The sequence below is a fragment of the Amaranthus tricolor genome, chromosome 2, assembly GCF_026212465.1.
Source record: "Amaranthus tricolor cultivar Red isolate AtriRed21 chromosome 2, ASM2621246v1, whole genome shotgun sequence".
NCBI lineage: Eukaryota > Viridiplantae > Streptophyta > Magnoliopsida > Caryophyllales > Amaranthaceae > Amaranthus > Amaranthus tricolor.
In genome coordinates this window covers 17,095,528-17,117,520 of record NC_080048.1, presented here as the reverse complement: position 1 = coordinate 17,117,520, position 21,993 = coordinate 17,095,528, and the positions used below count along the sequence as shown (strand labels likewise).

General features: G+C 32.0%; 2 protein-coding genes across 2 annotated transcripts; one reads left to right on the top strand and one right to left on the bottom strand.

Annotated features, from left to right (window-relative positions):
• Positions 1-11,590: 11,590 nt before the first annotated feature.
• LOC130805603 (uncharacterized) lies at positions 11,591-12,385 on the bottom strand. Its single transcript, XM_057670386.1, has one exon. It carries the CDS (start codon positions 12,383-12,385, stop codon positions 11,591-11,593), a length of 795 nt encoding a protein of 264 aa, XP_057526369.1.
• A 7,951-nt stretch (positions 12,386-20,336) lies between these two features.
• On the top strand, positions 20,337-20,942 carry LOC130805602 (agamous-like MADS-box protein AGL62). Its single transcript, XM_057670385.1, has one exon. The coding sequence runs from the start codon at positions 20,337-20,339 to the stop codon at positions 20,940-20,942; it is 606 nt and encodes a 201-aa protein (XP_057526368.1).
• Positions 20,943-21,993: the final 1,051 nt, after the last annotated feature.

The window sequence follows — 21,993 nt, the reverse complement described above, 5'->3', positions numbered from 1 at the left end:
TTTTTCATCTATTATTATTATTGTTATTATTATTATTATTATTATTATTATTATTATTATTATTATTATTATTATTATAGCAGCATATTTATGTACTTATTTATTTTAATTTACTTTTTATATTTAAATTTTTATTTTCTTTAATTTAATTAATACTCCCTCCACACTAATATAAATGTCCCTGAAAGTTAATAGGAGGCTGAATATTCTCTAGAGGGGGGGTGAATAGAGAGTTTTGGGCTATTTAAAATTTTGTCTAGAAGCTTGTCTCAAGAGTTTGAGGAGTCTGTCAAAAATATTTTCTGGAACAGTTTTGAGTCAATTCGTAAACAATAACGTATGTGCGGAAAATAAACTTTAAAGTATAACACACGATATGTTAACGAGGTTCGGTTCTAACCAACCTACTCCCCGCCTATGGGTTCTCTTTCAACCCGTAGGATTTCAACGCCTTTTATTAATCCGACTTTAATACAAACAAGAAGATCTCACTATCTCCTCACACCACGTTCTTCCCCTTGAAGAACCGTATTACAAGTCTCTTTAACAAAAGCAAATCCCAAATCTCACAATAGAGATTCACAAGTTGAACACTTTGAAAAGTATTCTTGGTTAGATGAACTAAGAATTACAACTCTTTAAACACTTAGAGAATTTCTATTTTCTAAATCTTAAGTCAAGAGAGAAAGAAGTGCATAGAGATGTATCCTTAATTCTGAAATGAAGCCTCATATATATAGTGTTACGCCTCAACACATCTTGGAAAACAAGAAGGCTCCTTTCCATAATTTTCTGTTGACCTGGTCATTTTGCGCCTGTCCTCAAGATCTTGAGCTTAACTTCAAACTGGCGTGTATTGACAGCTAAAATAATTTCGTCATTGTGTGCTGTAATTTGTCTTTAATATCCAATGCTATGCTGCCACGTTAGTACTCATACAAGATATTGAAAACTAAACACAAACCAGATTTATCAACGTTTAAATAATCGTTCAAATTAATTCCTATTTTTAGTATTAATTCAAATAGTCGTTTTCTATTTTTAGTGTTAATTCAAATATCATCTTATTAATAAAAAAACTCTATAATTTGTATAATAACTAATTTAACATTAAATATAGCCGTGTACTATAATTAACAAAACATGTGTACCTTGTACTATATTTAATCATCAAATTAATTTAAGCACATATTTAAATTCAAGTTTAAATATAAAACATTTGAACGTTTAATAACAAGACGTGTAATAAAATATTCAAACTTAATTTCAAATAATATCAAAGTTAATTGTAATGAACCTTGACCTATTAAAATATTTCAAATATAATTTCAAATAACATTCACCTATTAAAATATTTCAAATATAATTACGAAATTAACTTGATTATAAACGTAATTATCTTCAAGACTTTGAAACGTATTTCAAGACTTATAAAATCAACTTTAAATTAAACTTAAGTTTTTTAAACATATTTCATTATATTCGAACTTAAACATATATACCAAATACTCAGTTTATATCCAATATGATTTTGAACTAACTTAAACAACTAAATGTAATTACTTAATTTATTTTTTTAATCAATATGTGTTTTGAATTATCATCATTCAAGAGAATTGAGTCTTCAAATTCTCCTTATTATTATTTAAGAGAGTTGAGTCTTCAATCTCCCCCTTGATGAAAGTCAAAACCATATTTTCCTAAATCATATTTCTAGATTAATATGAATTAAAAACATGATAAGAATAAACAATATATCTTTAAACAGAATATTTTCAAGACTTTATCATCAATCAGAATGTTCTTCAAGATTTTGAAAACAGTTTCAAATCAGAATAGTATAAAAACAAAATAGTATAATCCAGTGAATTTTCATGCTTCATATCATCACATTCGAATAGGATTTCATGTTTCATTATCATGCAAACAAATATCCAATCATAATACATGCAAATATAATAATCATTATTGTAACGTAGCATCATATCAATGCTTTAATATTAAAAACATGATTATCAAACATTATGAACATGAACAATAATCAATAATCAGCAACTATCAAATTTTATTTCTGTATCTTCTTTTTTAACAGAAACATAAAAGTTAACATGTTTACAATATCTGCACAAATTTTCATATCTCCCCCAAGCATAAATGTCATATCTCCCCCGAGCAAAAATATTGAATGAATGCATTTAGCAATAAACAAGACAATTCAACAATAAATCAGAGCAAGGAAACTATCCGTTCATTAATAAATCAATAAATCAGAGCATCTAAAAACAAATATAAATCTCTAGCAAGCAAAGTAAATAAACATGCAAATAAAAGTAAATATTTACATAAGAAAAATGTATACCAATTGAAAGTTAATAAAAACATTGTTTGCCGAAATAAAAAAATTGTTTAACAGAAGAGAAATAAGAATAGGATTCAAGAATAAACATATCCTTAGCATTTTATAAAGCTAGAATGTTAGGAATTTTATCATCAGCATCATGTGAGAATTTTAACAAATCATTCATTAGGGTTTTAGAGATGATAAGCTCTTGTCCTTTGACAAAGCTTCTTAAAGTCTGATTGCCATCAATCATAGTAAAAGACAAATTTGAATAAAAGACTTTCACAAGAACAGGATAAGTAGTAGAACCAGGGTTTAACATCATACTAGGAGTTGATTGAATAAAAGCAGAGATAATCTCAAGATTTTCAAATAAGAAGAAATTGTAATCAAGAATATCAACATAAGAAAGTGAGCGATGTCTGAAAATATCAATCCATCTCCCATACGCTGTATGATTCTCAAACCACTGTTTTGGAACGTCTACAGTGTTTAAAGGTGAGTGAATGATAGGGGTTATTGGTTCAGCCATTTTGTTTTTAGACGATTCACCTTTTTCTGATTTTGAACCAGATTTGTTTGTTTTTCTTTTGGGTGCCATTGAAAGAGATTTTGAAGGCTTGAAAAGGAAGGTGAAAGAGACGGTTTGAAACGCAAATCAGAGAGTGTAGTGGTGAGTGAATGAGAAATGTGTTTCACTCTCTATTTAAGGAGTATAGTACAATGCATTTGTACTTCCATAAATGTTGATTTGACAATACAGGGAATGCAAAAGGTGAGTTACTTGACCAGTTGTTCAATGACGTGAATAGGTGTTTGATTTGGAAATGCAATTATGAGATTAATTGGATTTGAACCAAAGTCATGAACAAGATCTTAATGCATGGATGACGTCCATAAGTAATTTAAACAAACAATTTTTGTTTTAAAATAATAAAATATCCTTTATTGATTAAAGGTATTTAATTATAAATCCCATTTTTACAAAACGAATAATTTTTAAGAAATTGAAATTAAATTTTCAATTCTTAAACTCATGCATAAACACACACATATATTGACAATCAAACATGCAAATTTAATGCTCCCCCTTAATACATACTTAGTATTAAGTAACAATTTACGTTTAATATTTAACCATTTTACTCTTTGTCATTACTCCCCCTTAATTCATGCAACATCATTTAGCATGCCAAGTTCCATACATATATAAGAAAAACGATCAGCACTTAAAGGTTTTGTAAATATATCCGCTAATTGATTTTCAGTAGGTATAAAGGATAAAGAAATATGACCTTTTTCAACATGATCTCTTATAAAATGGTGACGTACCTTAATGTGTTTTGTACGTGAATGTTGTACAGGATTCTTAGTAATACAAATTGCACTTGTATTATCACACTTTATTGGTATACCTTTGAAATCAATTCCAAGATCTCGAAGTTGTTGAGCAATCCATAAAATTTGAGAGCAACATGCACCTGCAGCTATGTATTCAGCTTCAGCTGTAGATAAAGCAACTGAATTTTGCTTTTTTAGAATACCATGAGATTAATGAATTTCCTAAGAATTGACACGATCTTGAGGTGCTTTTTCTATCAACCTTGTATCCAGCATAATCAGCATCTGAAAAACCAATCAAACTAAAATTTCCACAGCTAGGGTACCACAGATCGAAGTCCTTAGTCCCATATAAATATCTAAAGATTCTCTTAACTGCTGTTAAGTGAGATTCTTTTGGGTTAGCTTGAAAACGAGCACATAAGCAAACACTAAACATGATATCAGGACGACTAGCAGTTAAATACAATAAAGAACCAATCATACCTCTATAAGTCTTTTGATCAACACTCTTACCATTTAAATCTTGGTCTAGACTTAGTGTTGCACTCATAGGCGTATTAACGTTTTTACATTGATCCATATTGTACTTCTTTAACAAATCTTTAACATATTTACTTTGACAAATAATATGCCATCTTTCTTTTGCTTTATTTGTTGTCCAAGAAGGAATGTTAAGTCTTCCATCATGCTCATTTCAAATTCCTTGCACATAATCTCAGAAATTTTCTTGCACAAAGAATCATTAGTAGCTCCAAAAAATATATCATCAACATATACTTGAACAACTAGAATATCTTTTCCTTTAGTTTTAATGAAAAGTGTTTTATAAATTTTACCTCGTTGAAATTCATTTTCAAGTAGATGTGAGCTAAATCTGTCACACCAAGCTCTTGGAGCTTATTTCAAGCCATATAGCGCTTTATTTAGTTTGAACACATGATTAGGTAGATAAGAATTTTCAAAGCTGGGTGGTTGTTTAACATATACTTCCTCGTGCAAGTATCCATTTAAGAATGCACATTTAACATCCATTTGATATAGTTTAATATTCATGTATGAAGCAAAAGCAAGCATAATACGAATAGATTCTAACCTTGCAACTGGTGCGAAAGTTTCATCATAATCTATACCTTCTTCTTGATTATAGCCTTGAGCTACCAGTCTTGCTTTATTCCTTACAATGTCTCCATCCTCATTGAGTTTATTACGAAAGACCCATCTAGTTCCAATGATAGTACGATCTGGAGGTCTTTCAACTAGATCCCAAACTTTGTTCCTTTCGAATTCATTTAATTCATTTTGCATCGCAATGATCCACTCTGGTTCTTGTAATGCTTCTTTAACATCCTTTGGTTCTACAAGAGAAACAAAAGCAGAAAATGCACATAGATTCTTAAGAGAGGATCGAGTTTGCGTACCTTTGTTTGGATCACTTATAATGTTTTCTGGTGGATGTTGATATGACTTTCTAATTCTTCTTCGTAATATGGATGGTGTGTTTTCATTCAAAGAACTTGTACTTACTTCATTTGAGGTTTTTCTAATTTGTGTATCTAAAGCAGTACGTTCAGGAACTATCTCAAGTTCTTGAGATTGGGTCTCAAGATCAGACTGTGAGTCTTCAATGTTTACAATCTGTTCTCCTTCATCATCAATATTTTGTATGGTATCCTGCATGTTATTCCTTTTAACTGCAGTAATATCATTAACATCTAGTTCGTCATCACTCAAATCATCAAAATGTTTATTAAGGTTTAACTCTTTAAATCCTTCATTTAATGTTCCACTGTCGGATTCATTAAAAACATGTATACTTTCTTCAACTATACTTGTACGCTTGTTCAGCACTCTATAAGCTTTACTATTTAGTGAGTATCCAAGAAATATACCTTCATCACTTCTAGCATCAAATTTACCTAAATTGTCTTTACCATTATTATGAATAAAACATTTGCAACCAAATGGTCTAAGGTATGCTATATTCGGTTTTCTTCCTTTGAATAACTCATAGGGAGTTTTCTTAAGTATAGGTCTTATAAGGCATCTATTTAAAACATAATTAACTGTGTTAACAGCCTCAGCCCAATAGTGTTTAGCTAATCCATTTTCAATAAGCATTGTCCTAGCCATTTCTTCTAAGGTTAGATTTTTCCTTTCAACCACACCATTTTGTTGGGGTGTCCTAGGAGCTGAAAAATTATGGGTTATTCCATATTTTTCACAAAAGGAGTCAAAGCCTAGTTGATCAAACTCCCTCCCATGGTCACTTCTAATCGAGACTATTGGAAGGTTCAGTTGAGTCTGCATCTCTTTACAACGTCTTGAGAATGGTTTCAAGGCTTCACTTTTATCCTTCAAAAAATCAACCCATGTAAATCTAGAATAATCATCAACTGTAACTAAGATGTAAGATTTACCTCTTATGCTCCGTACACGCATTGGTCCACATAAATCAATATGTAAGAGTTCACATGGTCTTGATGTACTTACCATTTTCTTTGGTTTGAATGAACTTCTTACTTGTTTACCTTTAATGCATGCATCACAAATAGGACTTTGTTTATAGTCAAGAGCTGGAAGTCCCTTAACTAGATCTTTACTTACCAACTTCTGCATGGTGTGAGTATTGATGTGACCAAGACGTCTATGCCATAGTTTTGGATTATCTGTAATAGCTTTCAAGCACTTGAAATTCTGAGCTGCAATTTCGTTAGTATGCAAGGCATAAACATTATCATTTCTAAGGGCAGTAATGAAAGTATCTCCGGTATTAGGATTTTTAACAACACATTTTTCTTTATCAAATATTACTTCATTACCTTTATCACATAGTTGAGACACACTTAACAAATTAAATTTTAGACCTTCAACTATATAAACATTGTCAATAGTTTTAGATGGATTCTTACCAATTTTACCAACACCTAAAATTTTGCATTTACCTTTATCTCCTAAGGTGATTGAGCCATTGCATCTTTCCCTAATTTCAGAAAATAAAGAGATTTTACCACTCATATGCCTCGAGCATCCACTATCTAGAATCCACTTTTGTTTATCCTACAAAACAAAAAAAATAACCTTTCTCAACCTTACTTGGCTATCCATGTGACAAATTTGGAACCATATTCGGGATAGACCATGTTGGGTGGTCTTGTCCCTTTAGGAACCCATATTTGCTTTATCTGTCCACGCAATTCAAGAGGAAAGGAATTCTTAATAATATGATTTTCCTTACGTCTGTATGGACATGCAAGTCTAATATGTCCTTCTTTGCAACAAAAGGTGCAAGTAGGTGTACGTTTATATTTATATGCACTTTTCACAAATGTGGTCTTACTCTTATAGTTATGTGTAACATTATTATAACCAATACCACGTTTATCACTAGATGGTTTTTGACGTGTAAGCATTTTAGTGAATTTTGATTCAGATTCATTTAGCTTGGTTAATGCTTGTAGATTTTTCTCAGACTTATGTTTCAAGGTTTTGAGCCTGGCTTCAAGATCATTGTTCTCATTCTTAAGGTCGATAAGCTGTTTAGTCTGGCTGATATTCTGTTCTTTCAAGACCTTGACAGTCTTTTCAAGTTTAATTTTTTCAGCCTTTAGCGATTCATTTTTATTTATGATTTCTTCACAACCTTCAGCATAATGACGTACTCTATCCACTAAGATATCTTTCTCATCTTTTAAAATCTTTTCAATTTGAAAAATATTGACGAGAGTTGTAACTAATTCATCTTTTGAGCATGTGTTAAGAAAGTCACGTTCCTCTTTATGATTTTGATCTAAGTCATCATTGTTATCATTATCAGCCATAAGACATACATGAGCTTGTCCATCTTCACTTTCAGATTCGGATGATCCTTCGGAATCACTCCAAGTTGTAACCATCGCTTGTTTCTTCTTGTTCTTTTTGTAGGATTCCCTTTTCTTCTTAGGGCTGTCCTTTACAATTTGTTCTGTAGATCCACACTCAAAACAAGCAAATTTATTAGTCTTAAAGTTTGAATTAGAGTTAGAAGAATTACCTTTAATTCTGGATTTAAATCTTAAATCTTTTTCGCATCTTCATAATTCCTTCAAGACCTTTTGTGATCAATGCAAATGGATCTTCTTCATCATCGCTTTCTTCATCATCACTTGAAGATTCATGACATTTCTTAGCTTTTAAAGCAAGATTTTTCATGGAAGGTATTACATCATTTTCTCCATCATCATGTAGGGTAAGTTCATGAGTTGTGAGTTTTCCAAGGAGATCGTCAAGTGATAGAACTCTCAAGTCTTGAGCTTCCTCAATAGCGGTGACTTTTGGACCCCATTTGGATCTTAGAAGACACCTCAAGACCTTCTGGACTTTTTCTGCATTAGTAAAAGTTTTGCCAAGAGAATTCAAACTGTTAGTAATTAAGGTAAAACGAGTAAACATTTCATTCATATTCTCATCCTTTTTCATCTTAAACATTTCGTATTGATGCATAAGAATGTTGATCTTTGTTTCCTTTACTTGACTTGTTTCTTCGTATGTCACAACCAGCTTGTCCCATATTTCTTTAGCACTTGTACATGAAGAAACTCGATTAAACTCAGTACCATTTAAAGCACAACATAATTGATTCATTGCCCTATAGTTTTTGGAAACCCATTCCAAATCAGTTTGTGAATATTCGGACTCAGACTTTAGTACATCATTTCCTTGAGCGTCCTTTTTCATGGGTATCTTAGGTCCTTTAGTTATGATCTCCCAAAGTTCCATATCTTGATCAATCACGAACATTTTCATCAAAGTTTTCCAATGTGAGAAATTTGTACCGCGAAACAAAGGTGGTCTTGAGCACAAACGTCCTTGAGCAAACAACCCTTCTTCTATTGGATCCATCACAAGATATTACTCTTTTTATGTGAAACTCAGCCCTGATACCAATTGAAAATTAATAAAAGGTTGAATACTCTCTAGAGGGCGGGTGAATAGAGAGTTTTAGGCTATTTAAAATTTTGTCTGGAAGCTTGTCTCAAGAGTTTGAGGAGTCTGTCAAACATGTTTTCTGGAACAGTTTTGAGTCAATTCGTAAACAATAACGTATGTGCGGAAAATAAACTTTAAAGTATAACACACGATATGTTAACGAGGTTCGGTTCTAACCAACCTACTCCCTGCCTATGGGTTCTCTTTCAACCCGTAGGATTTCAACGCCTTTTATTAATCCGACTTTAATACAAACAAGAAGATCTCACAATCTCCTCACACCACGTTCTTCCCCTTGAATAACTGTATTACAAGTCCCTTTAATAAAAGCAAATCCCAAATCTCACAATAGAGATTCACAAGTTGAACACTTTGAAAAGTATTCTTGATTAGGCGTATTAAACTTAATCTAACTCTTTTAAACTCTTAAGCCTATTACAAAATGTAAGAGTTCGATAAACTAAGAATTACAACTCTTTAAACACTTAGAGAATTTATATTTTCTAAATCTTAAGTCAAGAGAGAAAGAAGTGCATAGAGATGTATCCTTAATTCTGAAATGAAGCCATGGTGTTACGCCTCAACACATCTTGGAAAACAAGAAGGCTCCTTTCCGTAATTTTCTGTTGACCTGGTCATTCTGCGCCTGTGCTCAAGATCTTGAGCTTAACTTCAAACTGACGTGTATTGACAGCTAAAATAATTGCGTCATTGTGTGTTGTAATTTGTCTTTAATAGCCAATGTTATGCTGCCACGTTAATACTCATACAAGATATTGAAAACTAAACACAAACCAGATTTATCAACGTTTAAATAATCATTCAAATTAATTCCTATTTTTAGTATTAATTCAAATAGTCATTTTCTATTTTTAGTGTTAATTCAAAGATCATCTTATTAATAGAAAACTCTATAATTTGCATAACAACTAATTTAACATTAAATATAGCCGTGTACTATAATTAACAAAACATGTGTACCTTGTACTATATTTAATCATCAAATTAATTTAAGCACATATTTAAATTCAAGTTTAAATATAAAACATTTGAACGTTTAATAACAAGACGTGTAATAAAATATTCAAACTTAATTTCAAATAATATCAAAGTTAATTTTAATGAACCTTGACCTATTAAAATATTTCAAATACAATTTCAAGGAACATTCACCTATTAAAATATTTCAAATATAATTACGAAATTAACCTGATTATAAACGTAATTATCATCAAGACTTTGAAACGTATTTCAAGACTTATAAAATCAACTTTAAGATAAACTTTAGTTCTTTAAACATATTCCATTATCTTCGAACTTAAACATATATACCAAATACTCAGTTTATATCCAATATGATTTTGAACTAACTTAAACAACTAAATGTAATTACTTAATTTATTTGTTTAATCAATATGTGTTTTGAATTATCATCATTCAAGAGAATTGAGTCTTCAAATTCTCCTTATCATTATTTAAGAGAGTTCAGTCTTCAGTCCCATTTCCTTTTTGGCAAAACCATATTATTTGTCTCATTTCTATTTTTTCCATCTTTTTTTAACTTAAATACCCTTAGTTCACACACGTAATTACAAATATACCCCCACATACCCACATACCCAAACTAATTAACTAAATAACCCAACACTAATAATCTTAATCATTCCCTCCCTTTTTTAATACTCCTATTCCTATTTACTCTACTGAAACCCTATCTCTCTTTCTCTCTCATCTTCATGCTCAACGTCTCTGTATTTCTTCATCTTCTTCTATGATATCCATCTTCATCCACATTCTTATAGTTTATGGTTTATTATCTTCATCTTCATTTTTGTTCCACCATCTTCGTCTTCGTTTGAAACCCTAATAATTTTAGGGGTTTTTAAGATCTGGGTTTGTTCTTTACTTTTCTAGGTTCTTCGAACATGGCGTCACCAAGGTCTTGTCTTTCTTGGTTGTCTTCGTCCCAAGAAAGTAATCCCACGATTGGACCTCCTAACCCATGGTTCGACTTGTACAATCTCCTACCTCCATCTTCTACGACTTCTGTTGAAACGGATCCTAATTGGGGAAGAAGTATAACTTCTGAAGATGAAGAAATACAGGGTATGTTTGATTTACAACTGGATCTTCAAGATCTATACATTGAGAACTTGTTCTCTTCCTCAAATGAAAAATCATTGGATGAAGATGATTTGGTGTCTGATTTTGATGTTCGAGGCCCATTTTCTCGTATGGATACATCTTTCCTCTATGACTAATGATGATTTTGTTTATGTGGTTTGTATGGTATGCATGTCTATGTTCGTGTTCTATTTTTGTTGCCTTGTGAATTTTTTTTTTTTGAGGGTAAACACTTGATTATAGCTACAAAATCCCTAAATCCATTCATTTTGCCACCAATCTAGGGTTTTCAGTTCACAAGCCACCAAACATTATGTTTAGGAGGCTATGTTCTTACCAGATGTAGGAGGCAATTAGTATGGGATTTGGGTTATCTGTGATGAGTTCAAATTGTTCTCTAAGATGCATTTGTTTTCATTTTGTTTTTGAAGCCATCAATAAATTGTTGAATATGACATTTCCTTCTAATTGTTTACGGTTAAACAACTTTAAGATTTAATTTGTACATCGTGTTTAGACCTAAACATTTACCTAACAATGTTACCCAAAAGTGAGTACAAAAGATAACCCAAAAGTATACTCATGTGTGTCCTATTTACATGTTACTGGTGTTTATGTTGGCTCTGTTGTTTCTTTTGTTGGTGTTGTTGCTTCATTTGTTGCTGGAATATCTGGTGCTGCTTCTGTTGATGTACATGGATTTGTTGTTGGCTCTGTTGTTTCTGTGGTTGTTGTTGGTAAATGATGTTGATGGAAAAATGCTTCGTCTTTGATCCCCAAGTAAAATAAAATGACCTCAAATGTAGTTTCATCCACCTAACGTATTGCCTCATAAATGATTTCCTTTTGTACCCCCAAACAATGTGGGAGTCTCCCTTCCCTTGCAAGTTTTGATTTTCTCATATGTGGAATGTCATAATCTATACCACCTAGTTTCTTAATAACCTCAACTTTACATGCTTGTAGTGTGATCCATACATACTTCAATGTATTTGGTTGTAGATTGTCAAATGCTGCACTCACTGCGTTTACTAACTGTGCATAGTTGTATGTTGATTTTTTATGTTGTAACGATTGTATTGACCTAAAGAACCCTAAGTCAAGCACATTCATATCTGGTGAGGTAGGAGGTTGTTGAACTAAGTGGAAGCTAAATCCATCAAGTGTTGCCACCTCTCTAAACACTTCATCATCATCTAAAATGTGTGGCTTAGCATTGTCCTGTTGAATGAAAATGGTTTTGCTTAAATGTGGTGGCCATTTACTTCTAATTGCTGGTAGTATGTTGTGCACAATCATGTCTCTTGTGTGTACTTTAGTGACTGATTGTATTGGCTTGGTCTCTAGCTCTCCTCTCTTCCTGTTTTTTGAGCTCCTTTGTGCTGCCTCTTCATGTATAAAAGGAAATATGCCTATCTTTCCATCAAAAATCATCTCACCTTCACTAGAAAAGATTGATCTTGCAACGGCACACATAAACATGATCTTGGGCACAAATATTTTAGATTGGATTCCTCTATATGGCTCTATTTCATCTAGAGTCAGATAAAATGTTTGTTGTGTCCTTGTAATGTAAAACAACTTTTCATCTATGTGCACTACATTTGACATGTCATTAAATGTGAAGTTGCTTGTATGCTCTTCTAAAATGCAACTAGTAAGACAAAAAATTAACCTGTCGAGTTTATTTTTGTCTGTAAGAAACGGTTTGATTGCGTTGGTGTGCTTTCGAAAGTACTTTTTTTTTCCATCTGCAAATTGTGGTTTGGCTAACTCCCATGGCCTTTGACAGTGCTGTTAAACTTGTCTTCTTCACTTATTCAATTGATTTGAAATTTTTTTCATCAAAGGGGATGGATGGCTTTCCTTTGCTGCCTTTTCTCTTGGTGTTGACAGTAATTTGTACCTGATTATTATTTTTTTGATCCCGAATTTGTCTCCACATCCTCTCTACTGTCCTCCTATGCACATTGTACTTGTTCGCAATTTCATTGATGAACCCGTGTTTTGGCTTCCCTTTACCGTTTAGTGACAGTAAAAGCTCATGCATCATTTGACTCCAACTAAAATGATCTAGCTCTTTTTTTGTAACCATGAGTGTACTTCAATGTGGCTTGGTGGAAATTTAATGCTGATTTCTTTATTTAATGTTGTCTTATATATATGCACTGATTCTTGGTGTTTTGAGGAGTTGTATGGGCGCAATTTTTTTTAAGTTTGGCGCCATTCCATCAAAGCTAACTGTCAACTCTCTGGATTTGTTACATATTTGTTTATCATTCATCAGCTTATTTTTTTCCAGTTTCATTGATGACTTCATTTCAAAATCAAAACATTTAGATTTTTTGTAGCTATTTAATTAATTTTGAACACTAAATGCATACCGTGTTTGTTTTTTTATAAATCTGAAGTCAACGAAAGATTTAATATCTGCATGCGCATGTGGCGAGAGGGTTGCTCGTTTTCAATTGCCGTTCAAAAAACGTTGAAGAAATCAAGGAAGAATTGAAGACTTAGTTTATTTTATGATTTTGATGGTTTTTGTAATTTAATTGATGAAATTTTTTGTAATTTAAATTAAGTAGTTTAATGGTTTGTTAATTATAACAATCTCGGAAATGTATTCATGTCAATTAATTCTATTGGAAATGTGAAACCCAATATTCCCTCCAAAATTCAATTCTATCAACTTTATTAAGCAAAAGGAGGAAATCATTAACAATTAATCCAATTACTTAAAAATACCCAACTACTACCTTTTCAATGGACCCCACCATACTCTTAATATCCGTGCCCAAGCAAATGGGACATTTATATTGGTATGGAGGGAGTATTTTTTTTTTAATTTATTTTATTTATTTTTCTTTTTTTATTTATTTTTTTATTTTTTTTATTTTTTCATTATTTATTTATTTATTTTTTGAAAATTTTTTGATTTATTTTTCATCATTTTTATTTTGTTTTTTTATTTATTACTTTTTTATTTATTTTTTAAAAAATTTATTTTTATTTATTTTTAAAATTTTTTTACTTTTTAATGATTTTTTTATTTTTAAATTTTTAATTATTTTTTTTATTTTTTAAATGTTTTTTTACTTTTTTTTAAAGATTTTTTTAATTTGTTTATTTTCTTTTCTATTTTAAATTTTTCTATATTTTCAAATTTTTATTTTTTTATTTTTTATTTTTTATTTTTTTATTTTTATCATTTATTATTATTTTTAGTTTATTTTTTGAAGTATGAACATTTTTATAAGTAGTTCATATTATTATTTTAGGGCTACATATATTAATTTAATGGTACATATTTATTCTTTTAAGGGTACATATATGTTTATAAGTAGTATATATTATTATTTTAGGGGTACATATATGTTTATAAGTAGTACATTTTTATTTTGAGGGTACATATATTTTTACAAGTTGTACATATTTTTTTAAGTGAACATATTATTAGAACATATCGTACCAGTTAACAACATTTATATACTTTTTAAGAATAATTGCGTACCACATATTGATAAATAAGAAAATGTATGATATTTTTGAAAATATATTTTTATATTTGTAGGGTATAGATATTTATATAAGGAGTACATATTTTTATATATTAGTATATAGTCAAAAATTATGTAAAAATTAAACAAATAAAAATAAAAACAAAAAATTTCAAAAATTTTTAAAAACTATAAAAAACATAAAAATAAATTTTAAAAAAGAAAAAACATAAAGAAAAATATATTAACAAAAAAAAAAAGAAAAATAAACAATAAAAAATAATAAAATAATTAATTAATAAAAAAATTATAAAAAAAGTAAAAATAAATTAAAAAATAATCAAAAAATATTATCAAAAAAATAAAAAAATATATAAAAACGAATAATAAATAAAAATTAAAAAAATAATAATAAAAATAATTACTAAAAGAGAATAATTTTAAAAATGTAAAACAAAATAAAAATAAAAATGATAATAACAAAAAATAAATAAAAAGATAAAAATTAATGAAAAAAATTATGATAAAAAAATAAATACATAAAAACTAAAAAACTAAAAATAAAAAAATGAAAAAAAATAAAAAATGGAAAAACAATAAAAAAAAGTAAAAAAAAATAAAAAAACAATCGAAATAATAAAATGAACAAAAGATAAATAAAAAATAAAAAATAATTTAATAATTAAAAATAAGTAATTAAGAATAATTAAATATAAAATAAATAAAAAAATAAAATAAAATATAAAAATAAAAAATAGTAAGAGAAAAAGCAAAAAATCTAAATAAGTAAAAAAAGATTTAATAATAATAATAATAATAATAATAATAATAATAATAATAATAAAATTAAGGATGGGTGGGTGACGGCTGGCGGGTGGCGGGTGGCGGATAAGTCTCTTGATATAAGGATTTAAAGTGTATGACGAGGTGGTAAATTTTTCGCTTTTTCTTGACGTTTTATAAATTTTGCTTTGCCATAAAAAAATTATAATAATATAAAGGACATGCGTAATCTCTTATATTGAATATGTATCACATCTAATGTGATATGTACATTATATAATGTGACAATATTATTTGGTTTCATTTTAGTGAAATCAAGGATGTAAAGTCCTTCTTACCCTTCTCATTTTAAACCTCTTCTCAATAAGGATCCATATATATATATATATATATATATATATATATATATATATATATATATATATATATATATATATATATATATATATATATATATATAACCCACCATTTCCAAAACTTGATGAAATCAAGGTAGTTTGCATGACATCCTTTAAACAAGTTAATTTCAAATTACCATAATTAATAATCTCTCATAAACAATTAAATTCCTAAAATACGTAAAATTTACCTATACTACATTCTTATAAATGTGTTTCTATGTTAATTTAAATCAACTACAACCAATTAGTAATTAATTCATATCAAATATTTTTTTCAATTTTGAATCTTCTTTTTGAATTTATTTATGATTATAACATAATTTTATTGTTTAACAATATATTAAAAACAAAGTTTTAACACTTAAAACAAAAAAATTAAATTTTATGTGTAAATATCATATTTGAAAACAAAATTATTTTTTGTATAAACAATTTAAAATCCAAATCTTGAATTGAAATTCATATGTTTTGTACATGGACGAAATTTTAATCTTCCATAAAATTTTGATGTAATCTAAATGAAATAATTTTATTCCTATTTCACTCCATAAAATCAATTCATTTTTGTAAAGCATCCAAGTTCAAAGTAAAGCAATTTTAAATATTAATAATCTAACCTTTCATTTATGTGCTGTGAATAATCTCAACTTTAAATATTTTCTAATAAATTAACTTTTACCTTAATTTGCTATTAGAATAATAATAAGATATGTTGATAGTAAACTAAGGACAAAAGTAAAATTATAATAAAATAAAAAGTATTACTGATTGGAAACTAAGGCAAAAGTTGAATTATTAAAAAAAATCCAAATATAAAAGTATTCACAACAGTTAAGCGAAACTTGAAAGGTTGGATTATTAGTATCAATTTTCCAATTCAATTTTAGTCATAAAAAAACTAATTTTTTTTTTCCTAAAGATAAATTCTACATTCATAAAACTAAAGGAAGACAGAAATTAATTTATTTTTACTCAATTGGTTAAACTAAAACTTAATTTTGTTGGATTGAATATTTTTGAATCTATTCCTAGCATATTGCAAATTAAACAATTAATTCCCACTTTGCTTGAAATGGGAAATTATTTCCCACATTACCGTCCACGTAGGATAGGTGTGAGAAATTGTTTTTTTTTAATATAACCGCTACATGAAATGGCGGTTTTGTTTAGGGATCTGAATTAAACCGCTAGTTGAAATGGCGTATTGTGGATTTTTAATTTTTTTTATAAAAAAAAAAAAAAAAATTAGTAAACCGCCACTTGAAGTGGCGGTTTTGTAACAGTACAAAACAGCAGCTTCGACATTTCTTCACTGCATTTCATTTTGCTCTTCTTCCTTCTTGCTATCGGTATAACCCTAAAAAAAAAATTCTTCACTCTCATTTACTCAAATTTACAATTCCTCTCATTCAACTAAACTAATCTACATTTCCTTCTTCTCCTTGTGTACTAGTTCATTCATCCTCATTTAAGGTATGAATAAAACCCTAATTTTTTTTCAATATGCAAATTTTTTTTTATTCATTATTGTTTTGAATTGAAGTTATAAAAACGTTAATTGTTTGTTACATTCTATTGTTTTCATGATTTAAGCTTATATTTTACAGATTTGTAGTTGAATTTTAGGATTTGTTTTGTATGCATATAAAGCGTTTGATGAAATGCTTCAATGAAAGTTTATTACTTTGTAGGGTTAGTTTAATGGTTTTTGTATATATTCATGGTATTTTTAGCTTTTATATTTGAAATGAACCTTATAATAAGTGTTCTAATACCTTAGTATCACAAATTCTTGTATTCAAATTTACACTTCCCGTTATAGTGTATTGGGGTGAGGAAGTCATGATATTGGTTGCAAATTGGTAGCAAATTGGTGGGGAAATCACATGAAAGATCATTATCCCGTTGAAAAACATGTTGAATTGGTTGAAAATTTGGATAATGCGAGGGAAGTCATGATATTTTTATGATTTTTATAACACTTATGTATGTAACAGCGATCATGGCAACGCCGAGCCCAGTTGATCCATCAGTGCTTACGCTAGGCGACACACAGGAGCGTAGCTGCGTGGGAGGGCTCCACTGCCCAATTGGTTACTCGTCAGCACTACCAGGCGAGTACGTTACAGTGGGAGGTGGATGACAGGGTATTAGAGGTAGTCGAACTAGTTGGTTTCAGATACATTCATAGGTTGTTAGGCGGGGGCTTAGAGCTCGATCGAGCTCTTATCACTGCATTGGTGGAGAGGTGGAGGCCGGAGACTCATACCTTCCACCTCACAGTTGGCGAGGCAACGATCACGTTGCAAGATGTGGCAGTTATAATGGGACTGCCCATCGAAGGTCAAGCAGTAATAAGCCATGGAGAGGAAAATTGGCCAGCATTAGTTCATGAGCTACTAGGGGTTTGGCCTGAAAACCCCCAAGACCCCCACACAGCCGAAGATCATCGTTGGATCGTCATTGAAGCTGACTTGGCTCCGAGAGCATTTTAGCGCGCTGGAGGATGACGCGGATGATGTGACGGTTGATAGACATGCGCGAGCTTACATCTTGTACTTGTTTGGATGCATCTTGTTTCCAGACAAGAGCGGCGACTCGGTACAGTTGATCTATCTCCCTTTACTGAGAGACTTGGAGCGCATAGATGAGTACATTTGGGGAAGTGCTACCCTAGCGTATCTGTATCGTAACTTATGTTGAGCATCTCGTACGGGTGCCAAGGACATTGGTGGCTGCTTGATGTTGTTATAGATATGGTCATGGGAGCATATTCATATAGGGAGGCCAATTATTCGGACGATTTGACCCGATGGGCAACATGATCAGGAAGACGACGCGGATGATTTTGAACCGGTGTTAGGGTCACAGCATCGGCGCGGGATGGATCCTTTAGCAGTAAGGTAGCAACACTCAACTCACTAATCAAATTCATAATTGCACTTTTTTATGATACATCAAAATGTTAAACAATGTTCATTTGTTTGCAGCTGGCTTCGCGTATATCTTTCGAGATCCCAGTCCCCACATACTCTTGTCTACTACAGAGACGCACTTGATCGACAACGGGACGAGCAGGTTATTAACATTTACTATTTGTATTAGTTATTAATAAATTGTATATATTACTGAGCATATTGATTTCTATTACAGATGACATGGCAGACTTACACAGCGACTAAGATGGACGCTCTACCGTACATATGTACATCGGGCCACGAGATTTGGAGATCGCGTTGTCCACTTATTTGCTTTGACATTGTCGAGCTACATCTTCCAGATCGTGTCATGCGTCAATTCGGTTTGGAGCAGGTTATTCCGCATGCCTGTGACACCCAACCTCAACTACATGCGATCGATCGAAGGACTGGGGACAAGAACTACGTCCTACGACATAGATCGCACGTAGATGCGTGGAATGACCGAGCATCTCGTTTGGTTCGAGGAGATAACTTCACAGGTCATAGCACTGGCATGTACATGAGTTGGTACAGGCGTATCTCCATATTACGCCTAACGAACACCGCATTTGCGTAGCCAGGATCACATTACCATCCGACATCTACGTTACTGGTACGTCTTCTTTCAACACTCATAACATATAGTAATACTTTAATGTCAGTCTTTTAACAACATAATGATAACATACAGGCTGAGCGCATCCGATCGGTTCTCATATAGTGCAATGACACGATTCAAGGGGCCACTACATTGCCAATTGATGTGGGGTATCGGCTATGTTCTCAGACCCTAGGCTCCATCAATGCGTCATTGACCGATGCATTGAGTCAGGCGGGGTATGAGTACCTCATACCGACTCCACCCGTCATTGGCGAGGTAGATGACACATTCCACACTCCTTCTCCAAGGAGTTCAGCCCATAGAGGTAGCTCTTCCGGAGGATCCAGTTCTCGGTCCACACGAGGTCGCCAGCATTCATCTACTCGAGGTCGGTCTTCCAGATCGCCATCGTCATCCGGTACTATGTCGCCATTCGTTCCTCCAACTTCCATCACCACTCCTCCTCCACATCCATCGCCTCCGCAAAGGATCATCACATATCAGCGTGCTAGTCAACGACGAGCTCCTGCTCTTAATGTCATTGCGGTGGTTGACGAGTTCACACCATCATCATCCACCAGTGCGCAAAACAAAAGGGGCCGGGGGTTGTAGTTTAACAAACTTTGTATATTCTTATATGACTTGAACTTCTTGTATGACTTTCCATAATTGTAATATATCTTTGCATTATTTTCATAATTAATTTTTTCAAATCAAGCCGGTTCGTAATTGATTATTATGGAATAGATGGTATTGAACTAGTTTAATGCATGTTGCGTTCACTATTTTAAAATGAAGGAAAAAAAATTTTCAGGCCACAAGCAAACCGCCACATGAAGTGGCGGTTTACTAGGGACCAAACCGCCACTTGAGATGGCGGTTTGCCTTGACCAAACCGCCACTTAATGTGGCGGTTTGGTGCTTAAGGCAAACCGCCATCTCAAGTGGCGGTTTTGTCTGAAAAATAAAAAAAAAAACAAATTTCCACGTGGACGGTATTGTGGGAAATACTTTCCCACATAATGCAAAGTGGAAATTATTTTTTTTAGCCATAATATGGGAAAAGATTCAATATTTTTAATATGTTAAAAAAGGTCAAAAGTAAGACTCCTCAATTCCAAAGCTCAAAAGTTGAATTATTTTGTTGGATTGGATCAGACTGAACTTTGTATAAATAGAGGTTCCTGAACTCTAAAGTTCATCTCAATTCCAAAGCAAAAGTAAATAATTTTGTCCACCCAGAGAGAGTAAGAACTACCCCCTTCCATGGAAAACAATCAAAAGTTTGTGAAAAAATCCAGGGGAAGGCAAAAAATCCCCATGGTTTGTATGGAAAAGGAGAGTAGTCGTTCAGTTACCTTCACAAAACGTCGTTTCAGCCTCTTTAAGAAAGCCAGTGAACTTACTACCCATGATGGTGCAGAGTTAGCGATCATTGTTTTTTCACCAGGACGGAAAGCCTTTTCTTTCGGCTATCCTTCTGTTTGTTCTGTCCTCGACCATTATCAAAATGATACCAGTTTCTTCAACTATCTCATTGACTACCAAATTGGCCAAGCCTCTGAGCGGATTCAGGATGAGGAAGGAGGTAACATCAAAGAGTTGCTCCACAACCTTATCATCCTCGAAACTCAATATGAAACTGAGAAGAAGCGCTCTGAGAAAATCAACAATAGAAAACAGACACACGAAGAAATGCGCAAATGGATGGCTATGGTGGAGAACACTAAGATTTTGGGAGAGCTTCATAAAATTCAAGAAGCACTCACCCATCTTAACACCATTCTGCATCAACTCTACCATGTGATAGAGTTGAATGCTAACAATGGAGATGTTGCTGGCTACCGTTACCCACCCAATTTACTGGAGAATCAAAAATCTTTTCCCTATAATAATTTTGGGGATCAGCTTCAAATTAAACTATAGCTATGGTCCCACCTGATTCGTTATGCATCCCAATAATTTTGACCCTTACAGGATGCGGATGGCTCAAGCTCCTCCCTTAAAAGGAGCCTTTGGATATCCCTCATCATTGTCATCAATAGATCGGGCAAATACCATAGCGACGAACCTCCTCAATGCCGATACTGAAGCTACCCTAAATTTTGTATTCAGGTTTCTTAATCCTATGGCACAACCGGGTTATCCCAACTATCTAAACTCAATGCTGCCTTTCCCAAGGGGATCCAATCTCACGGGAGACCTCCACTTTAATGGACATTTCTCTTTTAACCCCATGAACCCTCTAACTATTAATCCAATGTGGAGTAATTTTCAGGCCAGAGCCTCAATTTTAATTGGGACAAATAGTATTCCGACTTTGCCAGACCTACTAGAGGGGTCAAATGAACTGCTATCCCAACCAGCCCTGCCACCACGTCCCCGTGACGTGTTAAACATGCCAACCCTGGAACAGACGCCCTGGCTCCTCCCTTCAATATCGAGGGTGGGTTCGAATTTGGAAGTAGCAGTAATGGTGATGATGGGTATCCAAATGGAAATGATGAGAATGATGATATCGGAGGGTTTTACTAGTTTTTTCATGGCTACCCTTAATTTGGAGAGTCAAGGGTAGAAAGAGGGAAAATGAATGTAAATCTCACAGATCTATCTCAATTCTTCCATTAGAGGATAGCTATGAAGGCAGTGGGTTTTACTAAATAAGCTTGTACAAGCATTTGTGTTTCATTCTGCAATTTATTTCTGTTGAAGTTTTAGTTTCAGGAATGCTCATGTATCTGTGATGAGAAATGTACTAATGTAGTGTGTCATTGTTCTAGTTTTAATATGAGAAATGCTCGTGCATGATGCATCTCTCCATGTTTTAATGAAATTGAAGCAGTTATATTTTATAAGTTTTTAACAAAGCATAGATCTACCAGTTCATATTCTCATTTTTTTTTTTTAAGTATGATCTAATTTAAAGAAACCACAGAAAACATACAACGATACCACGATCTCTAGTCACTCTAATTCT